Source organism: Mobula birostris, chromosome 5 (genome assembly GCF_030028105.1).
Source record: "Mobula birostris isolate sMobBir1 chromosome 5, sMobBir1.hap1, whole genome shotgun sequence".
Lineage (NCBI taxonomy): Eukaryota > Metazoa > Chordata > Chondrichthyes > Myliobatiformes > Myliobatidae > Mobula > Mobula birostris.
Genome location: NC_092374.1, coordinates 187,726,371 through 187,747,841, shown reverse-complemented (window position 1 = coordinate 187,747,841; position 21,471 = coordinate 187,726,371). Strand labels below are relative to the sequence as shown.

At 41.9% G+C, this 21,471-nt stretch overlaps 1 protein-coding gene across 1 annotated transcript in view; it reads left to right on the top strand.

Moving 5' to 3' along the window:
- LOC140198139 (uncharacterized) overlaps nucleotides 1-21,471 on the top strand; it is a 153,258-nt gene that overhangs the window by 111,521 nt on the left and 20,266 nt on the right. The window contains exons 16-18 of the mRNA XM_072259099.1: nucleotides 8,831-9,136; nucleotides 16,421-16,513; nucleotides 19,042-19,137. Of these exons, the coding sequence (XP_072115200.1) occupies nucleotides 8,831-9,136; nucleotides 16,421-16,513; nucleotides 19,042-19,137 (495 nt within the window). The remainder of the gene's footprint in view (nucleotides 1-8,830; nucleotides 9,137-16,420; nucleotides 16,514-19,041; nucleotides 19,138-21,471) is intronic.

Genomic DNA, 21,471 nt, shown 5'->3' with positions numbered 1-21,471 from the left:
GCAAAACTCTGACTTTGCAAGTTTCATTGAAACCCAGATAAAAGAATTTTTTCTTTTTAATGATATAGGGAGTATGTCTAAATTAGTTATATGGGATGCATTTAAAGCATTTTTACGTGGTCAGATTATTTCCTATTCAGCTAAACTTAAAAAACAAACTAAAGTAGAATTAGATAGAATTTCAAAACAAGTTAAAGATTTAGATAATATCTATGCAATTTGCCCCAATACTGATTTATTTAAACAAAGGGTGGAACTTGAATCACAATATAACCTGTTATTAACTCATCCCATTGAAGGTTATTTGCTTAAGTTAAAGAGCCAATTTTCTATGTCTGGAGATAAAAATAATAAACTGCTTGCATCTCAATTAAAAATGGCTGCAGCCAAAAGGCAAATCATGAAAATTCGTAGGAAAGATGGTACCTTAGCTTAGGAATATAAGGAAATTAATAAGATTTTTCAAGACTTTTATGCTGAGCTATATAAATCTCAATGTCCGTTAGATTCCTCTAAAATGAATGGTTTTTACGAAAGATTGTTTTTCCTAAAATCTCGGCTGAGGATCTAAAGATTCTCGATGCTCAAATTACTGAAGCCGAAATTCATAAAGCTATTTTTTCAATGCAATCTGATAAGTCCCCAGGACTTGATGGCTATCCCGTAGAATTCTATAAAACATTTGAAAAGTTGCTCTCTCCGTATATGTTGGAAATGTTTAAGGATTCTCTTGTGAAAGTTGACTTACCCTCTACTTTTTATGAGGCCTCTGTTTCTTTAATTCTTAAAAAAGATAAAGATCCTACTTACTGTGCTTCATATAGACCTATTTCATTACTGAATGTTGACGCTAAGATTTTGTCGAAGATAATGGCCAAGCGGTTGGAGAATATTTTGGGTAAAGTTATTTGTAAAGATCAAAGAGGCTTTATAAAGGGTCGCTATTCCTTTTCAAATGTTCGGAGACTATTTAACATTATATATTCATCCTCTTCTAAAATTCCACAATGTGTTGTATGTTTGGGTGCTGAAAAAGTGTTCGACTGAGTCAAATGGAAATATTTATTCAATGTTTTAGAGAAATTTGGCTTTGGTGTTAATTTTAATAATTGGATTAAAATGATATATAAAGCCCCTATTGCTACTGTTGTTACCAACAATTGTAAGTCTCCTTTTTTTCAGCTTTCACGGGGGACAAGGCAAGGCTGTCCATTAAGTACTTTGTTGTTTAATTTAATATTAGAACCCCTTGCTATTGCTCTTTGTGAGGCTAAAAATATCCATGGGATCTTTGTGAATGAGACCATGCATAAGGTCTCTCTTTATGCTGATGATTTATTGGTTTATATATCTAACCCTGAAGAATCCATTCCTGCCCTGCTAAAATTATTTAATGAATTCGGAGGTTTTTCAGGATATAAAATTAATTTTAGTAAAAGTGAATTGTTTCCTTTAAAAGATTCTGTTTCTATATATGATAATACTCCTTTTAAAGTTTCAGACTCTTTTAGATATTTAGGTATTATAATTACTAAAAAATATAAGGATCTTTATAAAGCTAATTTTGTTCCCTTAGTAGACTCTATGAAGTATTTATGTAGTAGATGGAGTCCACTTACATTTTCACTTGTTGGTCATATTCATATAGTTAAAATGATGATTTTACTGAAATGTTTATATTTCTTTCAGAATTTTCCTGTTTTTTTGACTAAGAAGTTTTTTGATGGGATTTATTCTATTATTTTATCTTTTATTTGGAATAATAAAAGACCAAGAATTAGTAAATGTCATTTACAAAAATTGGAAAAGGATGGAGGTCTTGCTTTGCCTAATTTTAGAATGTATTATTGGACTGTTAATCTGCGATATATGTCTTTTTGGTTATATTGGGTTGATAAGAGTGATCGACCAATTTGGGTAGACCTGGAACTAAAAGTTGTAAAACAGTTTTATTTAACCTCGTTATTGGGGGCTTCTTTACCTATGCAATTAGGTAAAGTTGTTAATTTAAACCTATATCCTGTGATTAAGTATTCTTTACAAATTTGGCTCCAGTTTCACAATTTTTTTAATCTTAAAAAAATTAAACTTTGTAGTTTAATTTACCAAAATTACTTTTTTAAGCCTTCTTTGAGTAATCCAATTTTTCTACTTTGGAAAAATAAAGGTATTAATTCCTTTTTGGATTTATTTAAGGAAGATATATTGATGTCCTTTGAACAATTAATTGATAAATATTCTCTTTCATACTCACACTTTCTGCAATACCTTCAAGTTAGACATTTTTTACAAAAATATTTAAGTAATTTCCCTTACATATTGGAGGCCGACCTGTTAGATACTATTATGAGTATGAATCCTTTGATTAACGGTTCTATTGGAAGAACTTATAATTTACTATCACAATGGGATAAGCGTCCTTTGTCTAAGATTAAACAGGATTGGGAAAAAGAACTTAATTTGACTTTTATGACGGAGGATTGGATGCGGATATTGAAGTTGGTTAACTCTTCTTCAATTTGTGCTAGCCATTCATTGATTCAATTTAAAATTGTACATCGTTATCATTTGACAAAGCAGAGACTTTCTAAAATCTTTCCTAATGTTGATAGTCATTGTGATAGATGTAAAACTGAGATAGCTACACTGACACATATGTTTTGGTCTTGTTCTATACTGGAACAGTTCTGGAAGTCGGTCTTCTCAACAATTTCTAAAGCACTTAAAATTAATTTACAACCTAATAAATTAACTGTTTTTTGGAATAGTTCCTCAAAATATTCATGGTATTTATGTGTCTGACCAACATGTTATTGCATTTGTTACATTGATAGCTAGGAGGGCCATTTTGTTGAAGTGGAAGGATACACCAGCTCCCACTTTGTCACAATGGTTCTCTCAAGTGATGCTATGTCTTAGTTTGGAGAAAATTAGAAGTCGAACCTTTGAACCTTTATTTGATTTTGAGAAAAGATGGGGCTCATTTGCTCGTTATTATCATTTGAGTTAATTGATATAATTTTTCCATGATCTAATTGTAATTTTTTTTTAGCATATTTTCTTTTCTTGCTGGCGGTTTGATGTTTATTTTTAGAAGCTTTTTGTATGATGCATGGCTCTGGGGTTGTACGCCTAATGGGTTCTCTTTTTTTTTCTCACTTTTCTGCTCAGTAGGTTTTTTTTGTTATCACAAAATTTTGTTTTCAATCTTAAGATGATGGGGTTTTTTTGAGGCATTGTAAGTGTTGTTACTTCGATGTATTCATGTTATTTTTCCTATATATACAATAAAAAGATTTGAAAAGAAAGAAGGAAAGAAAAATAATCTGCAGATGCTGGGGTCAAAGCAACACTCACAACACACTGGAGGAACTCAGCAGGTCGGACAGCATCCGTGGAAAAGATCGGTCGATGTTTCGGGCCAGAACCCTTCATCAGGACTCACGAAGGGTTCCGGCCCGAAACGTCGACTGATCTTTTCCATGGATACCGCCCGCCCTGCTGAGTTCCTCCAGCGTGTTGTGAGTGTTGAAAGAAGAGATACTATGAGATTTGAAATGATAGGATATCCCGTCCTATGATCCTCTCATATCCCTTTTGCCAATCAACTTTCCAGTTCTTATCCCTCCCTCTCCTGTCTTCTCCTATCATTTTGGATCTCTCCCTCCCCCTCTCACTTTCAAATCTCTTACTATCTCTTCTTTCAGTTAGTCCTGACGAAGGGTCTCGGCCCGAAACGTCGACTGTACCTCTTCCTAGAGATGCTGCCTGGCCCGCTGCATTCCACCAGCATTTTGTGTGTGTTGCTTGAAATTCCAGCATCTGCAGATTTCCTCATGCTCACCTGGTTTAGCCGGAAGCCGTTTCCCAGGATGTAGCCGCTGTCTCATGCCAACAGCTACGGGGAGCCACAGGTGAGAGCTGAGTGCCAGGTGGCTAATCGCCTTGAAAAGGACGTGACCTGCTCCCCCACCAGAGCTGCTACCCCTCCCTGACACCCCATACACCCCATAGACATATAACTAGAATATACTTCTGTTGAGCATTGTGAAAAATCTCTTTGAAAGTTTTCCACTGTTCCTCAACCGTCCCACCATATAGACTGTGTTCCTAGTCTACACTAGCCAAATCCTCCTTCATCCCATTGTAGTCTCCATTGTTTAGGCATCATACACTGGTTTAGCTAGAACTATTGCACCCTGCATTTGTATGAGAAACTCAATCATACTGTGATCACTCTTTCCATGAGGATCGATAACTAAAAGATCACTAATTTTACCTGTCTCATTGCACAGGAACAGATCCAAGATAGCGTGTTCCCTTGTAGGTTCAGTAACATGCTTTTCAAAAAAGCCATCACAGATGTATTCTATGAAGTCCTCCTCAAGACTGCCTCAACCAACTTGATTCACCCAATCTATGTGCAAGTTAACATCCCCCGTGATAACTGCTGTTCCATTCTTACATACCTCAGATATTTCTCTGTTTATTGCCTGTGCCACTGTAATATTACTATTCGGTGGCCAATAGTCAACTCCCACCAGTGATTTTTTTCCCTTTACTATTCCTAATCTCTACCCAGATGGATTCAACATTCTGCTCCTTAGATCTTATATCATCTCACTATTGTCCTGATCTCATCTTTAATTAAGAGCGCTAACCCACCTCCCTTACCTTCTTGCCTATCCTTCCGTATTACCAGATATCCTTGAATATTTAATTCCCTGTCCTGTCTACCCTGAAACTGTGTCTCTGTAGTGGCCAGTAAGCGATTCCCACTCATACTGATCTGTGCCACAAGTTCACTGATCTTGTTCCGAATGCTTGCTACGCGGGCATTCAAATAAAGGGCCCGTACACTCATCGTGCTTTTAAATTCTTGTAATCTTCAGCACTTGACTTTTCTTCACTCCACTCTTACTTTTCTCTTTTCTTTCTTTTGCTTTTTCTTTATCTTTAGCAACACTTTTCATTTTTACTTTACTTCTCCAATCTGTTGAAACCACCTTCCTACTATTTCGTTTAAAGCCTTATCCACAGCCCTAGTTATGTGATTCACTCGGATCCAGGTCCCATCACAGTTCAAGTGGAGCCCGTCCCATTGGTACATCTCCCTCCTTCCCCAGTACTGGTTGCAATTCTCCATGAATTCAAACCCACTTCTCCCACACCTATCCTTGACGCATGTATTAACTCTCTAATCTTCTTGACCCTGTGCCAATTTGCACATGGCTCAGGTAGTAATCCAAAGATTATTACCTTTTTGGTTCTGCTTTTTAATTTAGTCCCTAGCTGCTCAAATTCCCTCAGCATAACTTGTTTCCTTGTTCTACCTATGTCGTTGGTACCCACATGGACACAACAACTGGATCTTTCTCCTCCCACTGCAAATTCCTCTGCAGGCCAGATGAGATGTCCCAAACCTGGGCACCAGGCAGGTATCACAGCCTTCAGGATGCTCTATCCTCGCGACAGAGAACTCTGTTCTCCTGACAGTACTGTCCACAATTATTACTACATTTCTCTTCTTTCCTCTCTCTTGAAGAGCTCCCTGAACTATGGTGCAACACAGGGAGCAAGAATCTCAGACCTGTTGGACAAGCTCAAGGGCTGAGACTCCTCCAGCACTGTCTCTTGGATCCCACCACCTGCCTCATTCGCAGTCACACCCTCTTGTCCCTGACCATAGATTGAATTCGAGGCAGCTGATCTCTAATGAGTGACTACATCCTGAAACAGAGAATCCAGGTAGCTCTCCCCCTCCCTAATATGCCGCAGCTCATGTTCCTGGTCATCAGTTTTGAGCCCAAATTCCTCCAGCAGCCGGCACTTGCTGCAGATGCGGTTACCAGGAACCACAGTGGGGTCCACCAGCTCCCACATCATGCAGCTACAGCACATCAGCTGATCCTGCAGCATCCCTTTATTGAATTAACTGTAAGTTAGTGACTTTTTATTCAACCACTACATCTCGCATGGAAGACTGCCAGCGGACCTGTTGGATCATTCTGGGCCATCAGGTGTTGGCCGTAGGAGAATATCCTGCCAGGGCTGCACAGACAGGCACCTCCCTGTTTCAATCCAGTTAACAGGAGTCACCTGCCACTCGTTTCCACTTCATCACCTGCAGCCTATTTAAACCCAGCTCCCATCCCCAATCCTTGTTGTCTCATATCAACCACCAGTTTACTCCTAGCTTTCTGTTGCCTTGTTGTACAGTTGTCTTGTCAAATTGAGTTTCAGTTGTTTCTTGTTTTGTGGCCCCTTGTGTCTTGTTATTTTGCAGTTTATGATTAAAGTGATCACTCCCCAGTAAATCCTCTCAGCTAATCTGCATTTGGGTTAAGCCTCCTCTACAGTACCTGACAATTTGATGGCTTTCTGGTGATATCCTTGGGATGTTGCATGATTAAATCTTGAGTGTGTGTCTGCAGAGAGGGAAAGTAAAGGTAAAGTTTATTTCATATGTACAAAAATGGATTAGCACAGATGCAATGAAAAACTTGCATTGCAGGCAAGTGACATAAGCACCATTCACAATGAAAGCATAAATGTAGCACCATAGTCCTGCAAAAACGTTGTCTCATTTTTACTGTGTACTGTACCAGCAATTATGGTCGAAATGACAATAAAAAGTGACTTGACTTGACTTGACTTGAAGCATCTTTTTTACAAGGAAGAACATAATTAGAACAAAAGAAAAGAACATTACAAGAGAATTAATTTAGTGGAAATTGGAAGGTGACATTGTTAAAAGATTAAGGGCCACTCATTTAGACTGCGGTACACAGGAATTTCTTCTCACTGAAGGTGGTTAATCTCTGGAATACATTACCCTATAGAATGGTGAAGACTGTATCATTTATGGGATTTAGAAGAGGAAATAGGTAATTTTCTGGATGATTGGGGAAATTGAGGAATATAAGAAAATGGAGGCGTGGCCTGGGGCATATCAGCCGTGGTTTAATTGAATGATAGGGCTTGTTTGAAGGGCTGTCTTTGCTTTTTTTTGTCCTGTAATTTTTGAGTTTGTTTTTGTTCTAATGGTGTTCTTTGGTAAAAATAGTTTAGTTTAGTTTCTGTATTTCTTGTGATTGCTGCTGAGATGCTTCTGCAATTCCGTTTCTCATTGTACATGTCCATCCATACTCATTCTGCTCCTGAGTTATTCCAGGAAGTTCTCAGGGAACCAGCACATGCACAAAAACCACTTGTGTCCGTTGCCCGTTGCCACAGAGACATTCAAACACAATCTCTACCTTCCAGTGTGATCAGTGTATGAAAAGGATTCTGAGCTGACTTGGCTGAAATGAGGAGGAGCTTTGAGAGGAATTTAGCCTGGATAAGTTGGTTAAATACAGGTGAAGAAGAGATGTTGGGAAGTCAGTTTGCAGACTGTAGGTGGGTTGGGAAGTCGGTGTTCAGTTGGGGAGCAGAGGGCCATTCTCCAAGATCTCAAATATGGTGACTATAAAATATCACTCTTTCTATTGCACCATTCCTTACCCAAATCTGTGTATTCTCTATCAAATTTCTTATTCTACAACTATTATTCATCAGATGAAACACTCATAGCAAGGCTTTGGAGACAGTGCACAGGGGATTTATCAGAATGGTTCTATGGAGCAGACGAGTAAACCTGAGATTGGTAACATGGTGTAGAGAAGATTTGGCAAAGTGGTTTAAATTCAGTGTGTGTTGGTTCAGATAAGTTGGATCTGAAACTCTTGAAGAATAAAGAGAGCATGAACATGTAGTTCTTGGTGTTGTGTAGTTCTTGAGACATTGATCGTGTGGATCATCAGAGGCTTTTTCCCAGGGCTGAAATGGTTGCCACAAGAGGACACAGGTTTAAGGTGCTGGGGAGCAGGTACAGAGGAGATGCCGGGATAAGTTTTTTACGCAGAGAGTGGTGAAAACGTGGAATGGGCTGCCAGCAACGGTGTTGGAGGTGGATGCAATAGGGTCTTTTAGGAGACTTTTGGATAGGTACATGGAGCTTAGAAAAATATAGGTAAGCCTAGTAATTTCTAAGGTAGGGACATGTTTGGCACAACTTTGCGGGGCAAAGGGCTTGTATTGTGCTGTAGGTTTTCTATGTTTCTATGTGTTATAAAATCCCTGTCCTTTCCATCTCACTCAGATGACAGGTTGATAGTTGATCTTACACAGAATCATAATGAGCTTTAATATCACCGTTATTTGTCATGAAATTTGTTGTTTTTGCAGTTGCATGGCAATGCAATACATAATAAAATACTGCATTACAGTAAATATGTATAATAGTTAACTTAAATATGTAGAGGTATTGTTAATGGGTTCAATGCCCATTTAATATTTCGATGGCAGAGAGGAAGAAGTTGCTCCTGAATCGTTGAGTGTCTGCCTCCTTCTTGACGGTAGCAATTGAAAGAGAGCATGTCCTGGGGGACAGTTGTCCTTAATGACTGAGTTGAGCAGTGGGCTGAGCTCCCATCCTTGACATGCACCAGTGAGGACTACATAGATAGTGGAATTCCAGTGAGGAAGTCAATGATCCAGTTGCAGAGGGAGATACAATGGCCCAGGTTTTGGAGCTTTTCAATCAGAGCTGTGGGAATGACTGTGTTAAACTCTGAGCTGTAGTAAATAAACAGCATCCTGTCATAAGTATTAGTATTGTCCTGGTGATCAAGGCTACAAATCAAGTTGCCCTACACAGCTTGGTCCTGAAACTGCAGTAAAATGTCCAATAACATCTGTTCAAGTAATATTACTCCTGTGCTGTAGTTGTCTCACTTTCACCTGCTCTACAGTTTAAATGATTATATTTTCTTTTTATTCTAAACAGCTGAAAGGGAAGAAGTGGTTGGTGTCCTTGGTTCATCAGTTTTACTGGATCCTGAAATCACTGTTGATTCCAGCGAGAATGAAATTCTTTGGACTTTCAAAGCCAGCAACAAAAGCCATGATGTTATTTTGGATCACATCCCAGGTGACGCCACATGGGCACCAAGTGAACAGTTCAAGGACCGTTTACAATTCGATGCTTTGAGTGGTGCACTGACGATAAGCAGATTAAATGCCAGTGACCAAGGAGATTACACCTTCTCTGTTGATGAGAAAGAGTTGAAAATAATGGAGTTGCTTGTCTTTGGTAAGAAGTTTCAAATATTTGTGATGTCGTGTGTGATTTATTAATGGCAGAATCTGCCATAGAAACTATGATCTGTGATTTTTATTTCCATCAAAGTCTAAGTAGGATAACCTCTGCTGTGACTCATCAACTGAGTCATCGGAGAGACATTGAAGCTGGTGATATAGAAACAGCAGAATTTCAGCAGAGAACTGATTCTCCTCTCATCACACACAGTCTTACATTTTTTTAAATCAAATAAAGTCATAAATGAATAACCACAATTTCAATTGCTATAATTATCTACTAACCGCTAACATTTTGAATATACACAGGTAATATTTGTAGAATTACGTATTTACAATACTAGTACATCCCAGCTAGTAGAATCCTTTTAAATCACAAAGAAGAGAAAATCTACAAATTCTGGAAATCCGAGCACACACACGAAATGCTGGAGGAACTCAGCAAGCCAGGCAGCATCTATGGAAAAAGCACAGTTGACATTTCGGGCTGAGACCCTTCAGTAGGACTGTTGAAATAAAAGCTGAGGAGTAGATTTAAAAGGTGGGGGGAAGGGAGAGAACCACCAGGTGACAGGTGAAACCTGTAGAGGTAGGGATAAAGTAAAGTACCAGGAAGTTGATTAGTGAAAGCGATAGAAGGCCATGGAAGAAAGAAAGAAAGGGCGGGGGGCGGGGGGGAGACAGAAGGGAGGCGATGGGTGGTCAAGGAGATGAAGTGGGAGAGGGAAAAGGGGATGGGAAATGGAGAATGGGCGGGGGGTGTTGGGGGGCACTACCAGAAGTTTGAGAAATCAATCTTCATGCCATCAGGTTGGAGGCTACCTAAACGGAATATAAGATGTTGTTCCTCCAACCCAAGTGTGGCCTCATCACGACAATGGCAGAGGCCAAGGATGGACATATTAGAATGGGAAGCGGAATTAAAATGGGTGGCCACTGGGAGATCCAGCTTGTTCTGGCGGACGGACTGTAGGTGCTCAGTGAAGCGGTCTCACAATCTACGTTGGGTCTCACCAATGTATAAGAGGCCACACCAGAAGCACCAAACACAGTAAATGACCCCAACAGACTCACAGGTGAAGTGTCACCTCACCTGGAAGGACTGTTTAGGGCCTTGGATGATAGTGAAGGAGGAGGTGTAGGGGCAGGTGTAGCACTTGTTTCTAATGGCCACTTAACAACTTCCCTGATCACACTTTGAGGATTTAAGTGACCATCAATCAACATGAACATTCATGTATTGTCTTCCCCTGGTGCAGAAACAGAATGTCCCAAAAGCTCCAAAACCTGGGTCTCTGTACCTCCCTCTCCAACTGGATTTTTGACTTCCTCACTGGAAGACCACAGTCCGCGCGTGTCGGAAACAAAATCTCCTGACTGACAATCAACATTGTCACACCTCGAGGATTGTGTGCTTAGCCCACTGCTCTACTCACTCTTCACCCTCCACTGTGTGGCTAAGCACAGAATAAGCACCACCCATAAATTTGCAGATGACATAACTAGTGTTGGGAAAATTTCGGATGGTGATGAAGATGCGTAGAAAAGAAAGATAGATCTATGTTTCTATGTAACATAGATGGTAGTTTGCCTCCCAGGTGCCAGGGTCCAGGATGTTTCAAATCACGTTCAAGATATCCTGCAGTGGAAGGGAGCATATCCAGAGGTCGTGGTACATATTGGTACCAATGACATAGGAAGGAAAAGAGTACTGGGAATTAGGAAGGAAGTTGAGAAGCAGGACCGCAAAGGTAGTAATCTCGGGATTACTGCCTGTGCCACGCAACTGTGAGTATAGGAATAGAATGAGGTGGAGGATAATTGTGTGGCTGAGGGATTGGAGCAGGGGGCAGGGATTCAGATTTCTGGATCATTGGGACCTCTTTTGGGGCAGGAGTGACCAGTACAAAAAGGACGGGTTGCACTTGAATCCCAGGGGGACCAATATCCTGGCGGGGAGGTTTGCTGTGGCTACTGGAGAGAGTTTAAACTAGAATTGTTGGGGTATGGGAACCGAACTGCGGAGACTGGGGAAGAGGAGGTTGGCTCAAAGGTAGAGAAAGCTTGTAGACAGTGCGAGATGGAGGATAGGCAGATGATAAAGAAGGGATGTGCTCAGACCGAAGGTTTGAGATGTGTCTATTTTAATGCAAGGAGTGTTGTAAACAAAGTGGATGAGCATAGAGCGTGGATCAGTACTTGGAGATATGATGTGGTGGCCATCACAGAGACTTGGATGGCTCAGGGACAGGAATGGTTACTTCAAGTGCCGGGTTTTAGATGTTTCAGAAAGGATAGGGAGGGAGGCAAAAGAGGTGGGGGCATGGCACTATTGATCAGAGATAGTGTCACAGCTGCAGAAAAGGTGGACGCCATGGAGGGATTGTCTACGGAGCCTCTGTGGGTGGAGGTTAGGAACAGGAAGGGGTCAATAACTTTACTAGGTGTTTTTTATAGACCGCCCAATAGTAACAGGGATATTGAGGAGCAGATAGGGAAACAGATCCTGGAAAGGTATAATAATAACAAGGTTGTCGTGATGGGAGATTTTAATTTCCCAAATATCGATTGGCATCTCCCTACAGCAAGGGGTTTAGATGGGGTGGAGTTTGTTAGGTGTGTTCAGGAAGGTTTCTTGACACAATATGTAGATAAGCCTACAAGAGAGACTGTACTTGATTTGGTGTTGGGAAATGAACCTGGTCAGGTGTCAGTACTCTCAGTGGGAAAGTATTTTGGAGATAGTGATCATAATTCTATCTCCTTTACAATAGGATTGGAGAGAGATAGGAACAGACAAGTTAGAAAAGCATTTAATTGGAGTAAGGGGAATTATGAGGCTGTCAGGCAGGAAATTGGAAGCTTAAATTGGAAGCAGATGTTCTCAGGGAAAAGTACGGAAGAAATGTGGCAAATGTCCAGGGGATATTTGTGTGGAGTTCCAGTGAGACAGGAAGTTATGGTAGGGTACAGGAACCATGGTGTTCAAAGGCTGAAATAAATCCAGTCAAGAAAAAAAGAAAAGCTTACAAAAGGTTCAGAGAGCTAGGTGATGTTAGAGATCTAGAAGGTTATAAGACTAATAGGAAGGAGCTTAAGAAGGAAATTAGGAGAGCCAGGAGGGGCCATGAGAAGGCCTTGGCGGGCAGGATTAAAGAAAACCCCAAGGCTTTCTACAAGTATGTGAAGAGCAAGAGGATAAGATGTGAAAGAATAGGACCTATCAAGTGTGACAGTGGGAAAGTGCGTATGGAACCGAAGGAAACAGCAGGGCTACTTAATGAATACTTTACTTCAGTATTCTCTATGGAAAAGGATCTTGGTGATTGTAGTGATGATTTGCAGCAGACTGAAAAGCTTGAGCATGTGGATAAGAAAGAGGATGTGCGGGGGCTTTTGGAAAGCATCAGGTTGGATAAGTCGCCGGGACTGGATGAGATGTACCCCAGGCTACTGTGGGACGTGAGGGAGCAGATTGCTGAGCCTCTGGCAATGATCTTTGCATCATCAATGGGGATTGGAGGGTTGCGGATATTGTTCCTTTATTCAAGGAAGGGAGTAGAGATAGCCCAGGAAATAATAGACCAGTGAGTCTTACCTCAGTGCTTGATAAGTTGATGGAGAAGATTCTGAGAGGCAGGACTTATGAATTTTTGGAGAGGCATAATATGATTAGGAAGAGTCAGCATGGCTTTGTCAAGGGCAGGTTGTGCCTTACAAGCCTGATTGAATTTTTTGAGGATGTGTCTAAACACATTGATGAAGATAGAGCAGTAGATGTAGTGTATATGGATTTCAGCAATGCAGTTGATAAGATACCCCATGCAAGGCTTATTGAGAAAGTAAGGAAGCATAGGATCTAAGGGGACATTGCTTTGTGGATCCAGAACTGGCTTGCCCACAGAAGGCAAAGTGTGGTTGTAGCAAGGTCATATTCTGCATGGAGGTCGGTCACCAGTGGAGTGCCTCAGGGATCTCTTCTGGGACCCTTACTCTTCGTGATTTTCATAAATGACCTGGATGAGGAAGTGGAGGGATGGGTTAGTAAGTTTGCTGATGACACAAAGGTTGGAGGTGTTGTGGATAGTGTGGAGGGCTGTCAGAAGTTACAGCGCGACATTGATGGGATGCAAAACTGGGCTGAGAAGTGGCAGACAGATTTCAACCCAGATAAGTGTGAAGTGGTTCACTTTGGTAGGTCAAATATGATGGCAAAATATAGTATTAATGGTAAGACTCTTGGCAGTGTGGAGGATCAGAGGGATCTTGGGGTCTGAGTCCATAGGACGCTCCAAGCAGCTGCGCAGGTTGACTCTGTGGTTAAGAAGGCGTACGATGTATTGGCCTTCATCAACCATGGAATTGAATTTAGGAGCCAAGAGGTAATGTTGAAGCTATATAGGACCCTGGTCAGACTCCACTTGGAGTACTGTGCTCAGTTCTGGTCACCTCACTACAGGAAGGATGTGAAAGCCATAGAAAGGGTACAAAGGAGATTTACAAGGATGTAGCCTGGACTGGGGAGCATGCCTTATGAGAATAGGTTGAGTGAACTGGGCCTTTTCTCCTTGGAGCAACGGAGGATGAGAGGTGACCTGATAGAGGTGTATAAGATAATGAGAGGCATTGATCGTGTGGATAGTCAGAGGCTTTTTCCCAGGGCTGAAATGGTTGCCAAAAGAGGACTCAGATTGAAGGTGCTGGGGAGTAGGTACAGAGGAGATGTCAGGGGTAAGTTTTTTACTCAGAGAGTGGTGAGTGCGTGGAATGGGCTGCCGGCAACGGTGTTAGAGGCGGATACAATCGGGTCTTTTAAGAGACTTTTAGATAGGTACATGGAGCTTAGAAAGGTAGAGAGCTATAGGTAAGCCTCGTAATTTTCTAAGGTAGGGACATGTTCAGCACTACTTTGTGAGCCGAAGGGCTTGTATTGTGCTGTAGGTTTTCTATGTTTAGATCAGCTGTTCAGTGGTGTCAGAACAACAACCTTACACCCCAGCTCCATCCCTCCCCCACCTGTCTTCTCCTATCATTTCGGATCTCCCCCTCCCCCTCCCACTTTCAAATCTCTTACTAGCTCTACTTTCAGTTAGTCCTGACGAAGGGTCTCGGCCTGAAACGTTGACTATACCTCTTCCTAGAGATGCTGCCTGGCCTGCTGCGTTCACCAGCATTTTGTGTGTGTTGCTTTAACATAATCCTCTGATGCTTCTCAGGCGAAACCAACTAAGAATGCTGAGTCCTGTCTGGAGGAGACATGATCCTATATAAAACCTGGTTTCTCCACTCCAGTTTGTTCCACTCCTTCATCAGTAGGGGTATGGTAGAGTGATTCATCTTTTCAACTTGGGCCATATCCCCTTCAGCAACAGATGACCAAATGGCACCTATACAAGGGTTGTCTCACTGGGTTACTGCCAATTCCACAGGACTCAAGGCAGGCAACTGCTTTGTATCCAGAGCTGTCAAGTGGCAATAAACTTGTGGAATGGCACAACCCGAAGCTCCCAAATGATCCACAGCTCTATCCTGCCACAGCCTTGCTGCTCATTTCCCTGTGGTGGAAAGCTGGCACATTGCTTTAACACCAGAGGTAGCAGCATTCTCACATTCCTGTCCATTTCCAGCACCTTATGTGACCGTCAGGACAATGAATCCACATCAATATTCTAACTCCCCAGCCAATATTTCAGGCTGAAATCATAAACAGATAATGCTGCTGACCAATGGTGACCTGTGGCATCCAGGTTCACCAAGGTCAGGATTGTTGTCCTCACCTCTAACTTGGCACCATAGGTAGTGACCTAACTTACCCACCACAACCCATTTCAATGCCAGAAACACCAATTTGTGCATAAGGTAGTTTCGTTCAGAAGTTGACAGACTCCAGCTGAGGAAAGCATCAGGTCTCAACCCTTTGCCCTGAACCTGATATAGAACACCCCCTAAATTCTCAGGGCTGGTGTTGGTGTGCAGGACATACGGCAACTGGGGGCTTGCAAAGGCCAGCACAGGTGTTTTAGTCAGCAGCTCTTTCATCAACTGAAAGATTCTTCACATTTGGCATCCCATCTTTCTCTGAAAGGCTCCAAAGGACAAAGAAAAACATTACTTTCTTCTCCTTTCCTTCTCATCCCTTTATTCCCCAAGGGAGGGTAACCACACAGAAGCTGATTCAAAGGCTGGCTTACTTTGGAGTAATCCTTCACAAATCTCTGGTAGTACCCACAGAATCCATGGAATGCATGTAGAGTTCTCAAATTCTTGGGCCTTCGCCATGTGGTCTCTGCCTCGACCTTGGACAGATACATAGCTATTCCATCCTGAGACACTATGTGCCCGACGTAATTGACTGACATCTTGCAGAACTGGCAATTGTCCAGTGACAGTTTTAACCCTTCAGTTTTCAGGCAGTCTAGCACCTTCAGTAGTCTCATCTTGTGCTCCTCCAGTGTGGACTCGAACACTATGAGATCATTCATGTACACCAGAACCTCAAGCAAGTTCATGTCCCTACGGTCTTCTCCATGAAATGCGCACAGTGTTGGAGATCATATTTTCCAAAGTCTGGGTGTGTCCCTTACCCACGGCACCAACTCCTCATCACTGATCACCAGTAGAACTTCCCATCTTGGACTCCTTTGAATCACGCCTTCCCGTCAGATCAAATCCTGCAACTGCCTCTCCCAATCCTCTCCTCTCTCCATCTCCCGCCAAAAGACCAAGAACGCCACCAGTGTCCGTCACAAATCTCTCTCTGCCCAGCTTTCTCCAGAACCATCTCCCAATTCCACCATCCTGATTGGCTGACTGGCATGACCATGTCAATTGCACACTTGATCACTGGGATAATACGACTGAGCTTATTTACAGTGGGGTCTTGTCTCATTGGCTCAGTGTGTACTCAGAGAGACTGCAGTCTTCCTGCCATTTCCATCTTCACGGCCTGAGGATAATGGATACCCAGGCTTTACAGTATATTTCTAGAACTAACCACAAGGCCTTTAGTCTGTCCAGGGATCTCCACACACTGACAGTGGAGTGAACTCTCTGAACCTCCCTCACTGCATTGCTCTGACACCTGGTCCTTTTCCAACCTGGTGGGATTGTCTCATGTTCAGGACATTCATTATCACAGCCAACCTGACCAATCCCAATCCATGTCTGTTATCTGGAACACTTGTCCACTGAAACATATGTAGAACTGTTTGTGTTGATCCGTTATTTCAGTTTTGAAACAGTTCTAATGTTGTTGTTCATTTCTCCCTGTGGACTCTAGATGACAAGCAGTGGTGGTGGCGACTGAATATTTGTAACATTGTGGCTCTTGTCTTCATCCTCATTGCCCTCATTTGCTGGATTGTGTCTAAAGGTATGTGCACAAATATTCTTAAATTACATTAAAATGGTCGCTATGGTGCTCAGTGCAGGAATGGAATGAGTATCTCAGTCAGTACATTGTGAACTGCTTTATATGGAACACCAGCACCTGCAGTCCTCAACCCCACAGTCTACAGCTGGGGCCTGGGAGACCTGCTGGAGGTTTGGCCCAATATAGACTCCGTAGGTTATACAGGGAGTGTCCGGACTTCCAGAAGCTGCTTGATAAACTCCTAAAGGTGAACCTGATGGAACTGAAAGCATACTACTGACCAGAGTGGAGAATTGATTGTGGAAGATCTGTTGTGACTGCAACTTTTCATCAGGTTGAGTCCGGTGATGGGATTTTAAACAGTCACAAACAAGTTTCCAATGATATTGTAACAGGGCAGCAATAAATCACAGAAAGAGGGTAGAGACGGGGAAAGGGTTATCTGATTGACGGAGAATGAGGAGCGAGGGAAGGACTATCAGGGTTAGAGGAGGTGAGAGAAGGTGAGCTAGTGTGTTAAAGAACCAGCAGAAATAGAAAACACTTAACACTTTGGAGTCTGGTATTGCTATTAACTAATGCTATTTATTAGTAACTACGCAATACAGTAATATAAGTTCAGATATATTAAACAGGTTAGCAAAGATTATATGTATATTAGTGTGGAAATATAAAGACCAAGCTTTTTCAAGCCTAGGGATAAATGGATACAGTCTTATAGTGATGAGTAAAGTTCAGTTCAGTTCGTGGTATTGAGTTGAGTAGTGATGCAGAGAGAGAGGTTTTGTGGTTGTCCGAGTAAGCTGATGCCATCGATTCTTCCTGTTGTCCTCTGAAATCCTTTAGAAGTCACCGAATGTGACCACAACAAGGGGACCGTTCTTCTGTGGTAGAAGTATCGACCAAGGTGAGGATTGGACACACGAATAACTCCCCACCGGTCACACCTTTTCCACACTGTGAGAGCCACTGATTGATTCTCCTGATTGATCCTCCAAAACCCACCTTTCTGTGGGCACAACAAAGCTCATCCAGTGTCCAAAACCATGTGTCTCCAACAGAATCCACGTATGGATTATCACCAACAGTAGTCTATCACTGACGTACCGTCTTCAAGTGGTAAAACTACCCACCCAGGCAAGGATTATCAGACACAGGTAGTTTCCACACAAGGTTACCCCAAACACACAACTGTGATAGTCGCTTATCCAGTTCCATGACATATGAAATAACTCCAACAGTGATTTGCCACAGGGGTGCCTTTCTTCAGTGAACTACCACACCCAAACAAGGGTCACACACAAGTGGTATTCACAAAGGTACTCCCCTCACCAGCGAACCCACTGCTGTGGATTAACTATGTGACAATCACACTTTTGTAGTCGAGTGGAATCAAACTCACCCTTACAGGCTACTTAGAGAGAGAGTCCAAACAGTGATCTCTTTGTCACTCGGTTTCTTCTGTTTCAAACCTATCTCTCCTCTCTTCTCTGCCTGCAAACGTGCTCTAGTTGCAGAAAACTTGTGAGAGTCATTTATCAATACTCAGGATCGATCTCAACTCACCCCTTTTGGGTTACTGAAAGGTTAAACCAGCGACTGACTCACTGGTGTCTTTCATTGACCGAATCCATCTTGACTCTGAGCATGTGTTTCTGTGTCTGTAACTGTCCTTGTAAAAAGTAAACATACTGCAGAGACACCATAACATCGATTGTCCATCAAATAACTCCACCTCTCTCTCTCTCCATGGCAACCCAGAAGCTGACAGCAGTAGTCACTGTCCTTGTAAAAGTGCAAACATGAGCTGAAAGGCAGACTCTGCTCCTCTCTCTCTCAGCAGAAATCCAAAAGTTAGTCTCATTTCTTTCTTGTGCCTTAAAGTAACAGTCCACAGCAAAAAGGAATCCCAGGGGTACATTACAAGTGAAGGAGAGAGAAGGTATTGTTAGCATTTGCCTTTCGCAGTGTAATTATTGCTGACTGTGTAGCTGTTATGGACAACGTAACCTTGGATCTTGGGTGTGTGGAGAATATTACAGGTTTCACATGTTTCCCTCTTTCTTGGATTTAGTTTTGTGTTTGCATTTAATAAATCAAATACATTTAAATTAACAAGAGAAAGTCTGCAGATGCTGGGAATCCAAGCAAGACACACAAAATGCTGGAGGAACTCAGCAGGCTAGGCAGCATCTATGGAATAGAATACAGTCGATATTTCTGGTCGAGTCTGTTCAGCAGTCCTTTCAATTTGTTTGTCTGTTTTTGTTTGTGTTTAGTTATTCATTGTTTCTATTGTATTTCGCTGTTCTATTATGAATTCCTGCAAGAAAGTGAATCTTAAGTTAGTAAATGGTGACTTATACAGTATATATTTTGGTAATAAATTTACATTGTTTTGATTAACTTGTTGCTTTGTCTTATAAATGCCGTTGGGCATATGACTGTGTTAAATGTATTTTAAACTGGGAGTGCGTGTGGAGAAGCAGTGTGAATTTACTCAGTGGGTTCACTTCTGTACATTTCAGATCAAAGCTGCAAGATCAACGTTCCACTCTGGATCATATTGACTGTATCAGGGATCACATTTGTGGTAGCATTATCCAGATTCTTTCCAGTTTGCAGTAAGTATCAAAAACAAAATATTTTCTAAAGAACTCAATCACTGTGAAGACTTTCCCTGATCTCACCACCACTTAAGCTTCTAAAGGGAGCAGTTGAGCGGAATTCTCCAGCACGTTATCAAATCTGTCCTGGCTGGCTGCTGTCAGTCGGGAACAGTTCTGGCTCAGATTTTGCTGGATTCTGTTGGAGGTTCTGCACAGAGGTGCTGGGATCTCTTAGCAGGTGAGCTGATGGGTTTGGGACTCCTGCTGGATTGTGGAAGTCCAGAACTCTGAATTGAATTTCAGTGATTTCCATCTGTGCCTGCGTCGAAATTATTGGAGAGAATTTAAGTCATGGGAGTTGTGTATAATTGGAGAGATCAGGATCTGATTAGGGATTGTCAGTAAGGCCCAGAATCAGGGAAACTGTCTCTCTAATCTGAGGAGATGGCAAAGAAGATTGCTGGAGGCAATGTGAAAGATGTTCTCCATGCAGACTTTCGTAAAGCATTTGACATGGTCACACATGAGAGGCTGATCCAGAAGGCTGAAACACCTGGGATTCAAGGTAATCCAACTAAATGGATCCAAAATCAGCTTGATGACAGAAGGCAGAGGTTGTGTTGGAAGAATGTTTTTTTTCTGATTTGAAGTCTGCACCTACTCATGTACAGTAGTGAATGGTTGTAGTACTTCTGCACTTTGTGATATATATTAACGACTTAGTTGTGAGTTTAGGAGGTATGATTAGTAAGTTTACAGACGAATGAGAATTGGTGGTGTTGTGGATGGTGAGGAAAGTTGTCCAAGTCTGCAATAGGATATGGGTCAGATGGAAAGCTGGGTAGAGCATTAGCAAATGGAACTTAATTCTGACAAGTACAAGGTCATCCATTTTGTCGAGTTGAAATAGGACTTGGATATCTGCAGTACATGGTAGAAATGTTCAACAGAGAGACTGAGGATTCCAAGTGCATAGCAAAGCACACAACATGCTGGAGGAACTCAGCAGGTCAGGCAGCAACTATGAAACTTAATAAACAGTCGATGTCTCGGGCTGAGACCTTTAATCAGGACTGGAAAGAAGGGGGAAGAACCAGAAAAAGGAAGGGGTAAGGGGAAGGAGAACAAGCTCGAAGCTAATACGTGAAGCCAGGTGGGTGCAGGAGGGGGATGAAGGGCGATGCTGGGAGGTGCTGGGTAGAAAAGGCAAAGGGCTGGAGAAGAAATATGATAGGAGAAGAGAGTGGAATATGGAAGAAACATAGAAACATAGAAAACCTACAGTACAATACAGACCCTTCGGCCCACAAAGCTGTGCTGAACATGCACTTACCTAGGCTTCCCATAGCCCTCTATTTTTCTAATCTCCATGTATCCATCCAGGATTTTCTTAAAAGACCCTATCGTTTCCACTTCCACCACCACCACTGGCAGCCCATTCCACACACTCACCATTCACTGTGTAAAAAAAACGTACCCCTGACATCTCCTCTGCACCTACTTCCAAGAACCTTAAAACTATGCCCTCTCGTGCTAGCCATTTCAGCCCCGGGGAAAAGCCTCTGACTATCCACACAATCAATGCCTCTCATTATCTTGTACACCTCTATCAGGTCACCTCTCATCCTCCATCGCTCCAAGGAGAAAAGGCCGAGTTCACTCAACCTATTCTCATAAGGCATGCTCCCCAATCCAGGCAACATCTTTGTAAATCTCTTCTGCACCCTTCCTATGGTTTCCACGTCCTTCCTGTAGTGAGGCAACTAGAATTGAGCGCAGTACTCCAAGTGAGGTCTGACCAGGGTCCTATATAGCTGCAAGATTCCCTCTCAGCTCTTAAACTCAATCCCACGATTGATGAAGGCCGATGCACCGTATGCCTTCACAGAGTCTTAACCACAGAGTCAACCTGCGTAGCAGCTTTGAGTGTCCTATGGACTCGGACCCCAAGATCCCTCTGATCCTCCACACTGCCAAGTGCCTTTCTGTCTTTTTTTATTAATCTTTTTAGTGATTTTTTAAAAAAAGCTTAAATACAATCCAGAGGAGAATTAGATCAAATATATATGTATCAGTAACAATACAAACCATTGTCAAAATCATAGATATCGTTCAACTAGCATAAAATATATAATTAAAAAAATGAAAATAACAATTCTGCCCTTACCAGTTTATGAAGAGAAAGGAAAAAACATTGGGTTTTAAATGAAAAGAAAAAAACCCACTGCACTAAAAAAACAAAAAAAAAAGGACTGGGCGGCCCATTTTGAGGATACGATCAAAAAAGAAAGACTTTCTGATCAAATCTAAAACTTTGAAAAAAAGATTGAAAGAATAATAAATCAAATT